This window comes from Equus asinus, chromosome X (genome assembly GCF_041296235.1).
Source record: "Equus asinus isolate D_3611 breed Donkey chromosome X, EquAss-T2T_v2, whole genome shotgun sequence".
NCBI classification, from domain to species: Eukaryota; Metazoa; Chordata; class Mammalia; order Perissodactyla; family Equidae; genus Equus; species Equus asinus.
This window is the reverse complement of record NC_091820.1, coordinates 24408272-24412776: the sequence shown is the minus strand read 5'-3', so window position 1 is coordinate 24412776 and position 4505 is coordinate 24408272. Positions and strand designations below refer to the sequence as shown.

The window sequence follows — 4505 nt, the reverse complement described above, 5'->3', positions numbered from 1 at the left end:
TAGAAACTCTTATCAATGGGCAAGGCAAGGATTTAAATCTGCATAATAACCTTACTCTTACCAGTTTCCCTATTGCAAACCCTTCAGAGGCTGGGTCCCTTCAGATATGAGATACAGAAGCTGTAACACAAAGCAGAGACCCCAGGACAGGTATACTGTCAAAGAAAAGAATATGTTGACCTATTCCTTCTTTTCACTAGCCAGACAGCCTCTTAGGTAACTTCTGTTTGAATAGATTTCGCTTTCTATGTGGAAGGGGCTGCCCAGAGTGATTTTGTGAGCCTCTGATCTTTTGAGGTTATCTGACTTTAGATATGTTGATGATCATAGTGTCATCGAGTATCATCTCTTTCTCTCCTTTATTCACACTTCTCAATTTTTCTGATGTGCTTATTGCTCTGCTTATGCATTCCAAACGAGTGTTTTGGGCACGGAGTCCTTCTTTTTATCACTTGAGATCCATTGTGGAGTAGTGAGAACAAAGATGAATTAAGGAATACGAGGTTGGCCTCAGGCTAGGAGGAGTGGAAAAGTGAGGGCTTTAGCCTAATTCAGGCCAGGGGTCTAGCTTCAACCTGTTACTTAGTAGCCATGTGAAATTGAGCACATTACCAAACTCTGTGAGCCTCAGTCTTTTCACCTGTGAAACGGGTTTGATAAGCTGTGTCTTGGGGACTAGTGGAATGTATATAATGCACGTAAAGTGCTTGGCACATTGCCTGGCCTGTACCAAGACTTTAAAGAAGGCCACTTCTTACTATGATTAATTTGTCCCCTGGAGTCTCAATCCACTACACTAAGATTTAATTTTTCATCCAGGAGATGTCAGAAAATATGCAGTGCTCTAGGACAAAGAAAACTGTATCAGGCAAAATGCTGCTCAGCAAGGAAAACTAAGTAATATTTCCCCACTGGAGTATGTTGTTCAATGTCACCGTGCAGTAGACTTCCTCAGTGCATGAAACACGAAGATCATCAAATATGCTTCAAGGACCAAAGACTTACCTCCGTCTCAGCTGTTCTTCTTTCTAAACCACTTCTACTTTCATCCGTTTAACCACCACCAGAAATCTAGACCTTGCCAGAATTTGCCAAATTACATACAAGATAACAAAATTTGCATGACTTTTTGATGGAGTGGACTCTGGCTCCCCCAACCCAGGGCAAAGAGTGCCAGTCCCGTGGATTCTGGGCTTCTCACCTCAAGGAAGTCCAGGTTTCCCACACAATCCAAAAGTTCACTTTATACCACTTTGCTTTTATGAAGGACCTACATTAGTACCTGTTTTTGCTAACCAAGAGAAAGCCAAAGAGGGTTTTTGCTTTTACGAAAAAAATGCAAAACGTGAAAATAGCATTCAGCATTTGTTTTGCAGTGAGCCATTACAAAGGCTAAGCAGTCAAGCATACTGTCATATTTCAAGCTTTCCACATCAGCCACAGCATAAGATGAACCTCGAGCTTCATCTTCAAGGCAGGCGGACATAGAAGAAGGTGTAGACGTTAGTGATCTGCCTGCCCTGATGGATTCGGACGACGATTAGTGTTAATAGGTGACCCATCTTCCTTTCTCTCGTACAGCCCAGGCTCCTGCATTTCCCACCACCCCAACCTCCAATGACTCAGCCTAACACCCCACCATTCCCACCAATACCTCTCAGCCTTCCAGTGTGCTCGCTGTCTTCCCGATTCTGGTAAGTGAAACATCACTGTACATACATTATTTCTACTTTATACAGGCTTTGTATTTATCTTATCGTTCCTGCTTTTACTATTCGTTAGTGTTATCTTAGGTTTGATGTGTTATTCGGTATGATTTGGTAGGTTATTTTTTCCCCATATTGATTAATGGTAATTGCTTCTTCACTTTATGTCACTTCATGTCACTTCGGCTTATGAAAGGATTCATAGGAATGCTCTACTTTCAGATAGCAGGGGATACCTGTAGCCCCCTTATGTCTCAGAAACTCCCTGGAGACGATGTGAACAAAACATCTAATTTGCACACTGTGTTCACCTGCACTGCGACAAGAGCACAGGGCCAGCTCCATCCCTGCCCCAGGTGATTTCTCTCTGGCTTATCCATGACCCCAAAGTAACTGTTAAGGGCAGTTTCCCATTCCAGGCTTGGTCTTTCAACTAAGGGGCCCACCAGCTGAGGGTCTAGCCCCTGCTCAAACTGATCACAGCCTCATCTAGCCCACCACACGGCTAACTTAGAATACCTCCCACTGAGGGACTTACATTTTCCCAAGGCCCAACACTGCCTTGCTTCAGGGAATTTACACTTGACTGCTCTCATCTACAACTACCTCTCTCCTCTCTTATCCTGTCTTTCCATTCCTCCTTTTGGTCTTAGAGTGTATATCGCCATTTTCCTTCTATGATAGCTGTTTCTCTACTCTATAATTTTATGGTCAGTGGCTAGGTCTTCTTTTTCTCAGCTCTCTCAGTGCTAGCATGGAGCCTTCTAAGAGTAGATGCTCAATTAATGTCTGCGGAATAAATGAACCCGTGAGCATGGTTCAATTTATTTTTATTTAATTCCATATTCTTAAATTAGCCAAGCATATACTGTTATTTATAATTTCATAAAAACAGAGTAAAAGGGATTAGGAAGGCAAATACTGACCATCTTGCTCTTTCTCTCTGCCTTGTTTCCATATTTTTACTGCTTAATTTTTTCACATTTTCGAGGAAATGCGTATCCCAATGCCATGTTAACTTGCACCAGATTCCTAAATTAGATGAAAGCTCTCCCAACTGTTTTTCAAAACAGCAAAACTCCTACTCTTAAGCTTGACAAATAACAATAAGCGTGACCAATATAATTCATAAACTTAGATTATAATGCTGGATAAAATTTCACTGAGAAGTAACAACACTTGAAAAATGGCAAAAAATACAGATAAACCTCCAAATTACCCATACAGAACAGGAACACACAGGTGTCAGACACTGTGTTCCCTCAGTCAGACCCAGCCCTCCACTACTTGAAACACTGACTGCTCTCTTCAACCACAAAGTGAAGAATCTGCCTCAACTTCACTAGATGTGGGAGGAGCTGCTAGACATGGCCCACAACATTCACTGGAGGTGGCATTGGTGTCAGCCCTCAGTGCGCCTGTGGCTTGGGCTCTCTCTTCCTCATCTCTCAAAGCTTCTTTATAACAAGACTCAAAGGCACTGGGGACTGTATGGTTAATCTTGGCCAAAAACTCCAGGACTCTCATCTTGCTGGTTTCGGCATGGGCCCTTGGGCCCCACAGGAATTCATAGCGTGGAGGATCACTGTTGGGCACCTGCTGGTATTCCAAGTACTTAAGCTTCACCAAATCTTGGGTGATGAGCTTCCTGGGCTCCCCAAATATGAAGTGCTTCTTCCCAGCATATACTCTCATCTTATTCAGGAATTTCCAGATCTCCTCCTCAGTGGCGCAGTTACCCTTCAGGAAGATCACACCCAGGAGATTCATTAGGAGACCGGGCTTGGGAAATCCTCTGCCACAGCTCACTGTCCCATTGTTGGGCAGGTCCATCTTGTTGACAAGGATGTAGGAATGCTTGGCAGAATCGACTTCCTTTAAGTCAACACCAAATACCACCTCCATACTGAAAGAAGCTCTTTTGAGGATCTCAAGGAAGCGACTTTTGTACTTTTTATCGACAACCTTCAGCATATCTGCTTTCACAATGGGCTTTTTCATCTTGAGCATGTGCAGCAGGAACTGCACCAACATACCGGTCACCTTGGTTAGAGGGTCTCTTTGAGACTGCACAGTGGAGAGTGGGGCCTGGTAGGAACTGCATTTTTTCGCAGTTTTGCGGTTGGCTCCTTCATATGATCTTGTGTGAGAAACACCTGCAGACATAGTGGTGGTGGATAGGGCTCTCTGAGGCTTCTTGAGAGGGCTATGTGACCTAGCACCAGGCTTTCCCTGAGGAGTAATAACACCAAAAGGAGGAGGGGACGAGGAGGGGAATGCTTCCTGCTTGGTTGCAGTGACCTGAGCACCCTTCGGTGCCTGGGTCCCACCTTGGGATTGGCGGCGTTTCTCATGGGTTTGGAGCTTATGCTTCTGACTCCGAGGCATGATGACTGTGGATCAGGGTCAGCAAGCAGGAGTGCGAGTAGGACAACAGGTGATCTGGGCATGAGAGGAGAGAGGATAAGAGAGTGTGAGCACCTTCAGCAGGAAGATAACAGCTTGATTTTAAAAAGGCCGCCTCTTCCGGTTTCCCAGAGGGCACTGCTCTAGGAACCCACAAGGCTCCTGTTCTGATCCACCTGTCCCCTGAGAAAACTGTGGAAATAATTAAACGGAGCCTCAGGCTGTAGCCTACCAGCTCTGCCTGGTGCTTACTGGGGCTGAGAGCAGTGGTGGGCAGGTCTAATCCTTGTGGAGCCCCCTCTACTCTGGAGTGTGGGGGTCCTCTCAGTTCACGTTCAGGACCATCATATCAACTTTTGCAGGGCCTGGGCCCCTTCTTCTGTGCTGCTGTAA

The 4505-nt window shown here is 45.0% G+C and overlaps 1 protein-coding gene across 1 annotated transcript; it reads right to left on the bottom strand.

Moving 5' to 3' along the window:
* Window positions 1-3014: 3014 nt before the first annotated feature.
* On the bottom strand, window positions 3015-4094 carry LOC106832720 (melanoma-associated antigen B3). The gene has a single exon (XM_014843592.3). The coding sequence runs from the start codon at window positions 4092-4094 to the stop codon at window positions 3015-3017; it is 1080 nt and encodes a 359-aa protein (XP_014699078.3).
* Between the last annotated feature and the right edge of the window lie 411 nt (window positions 4095-4505).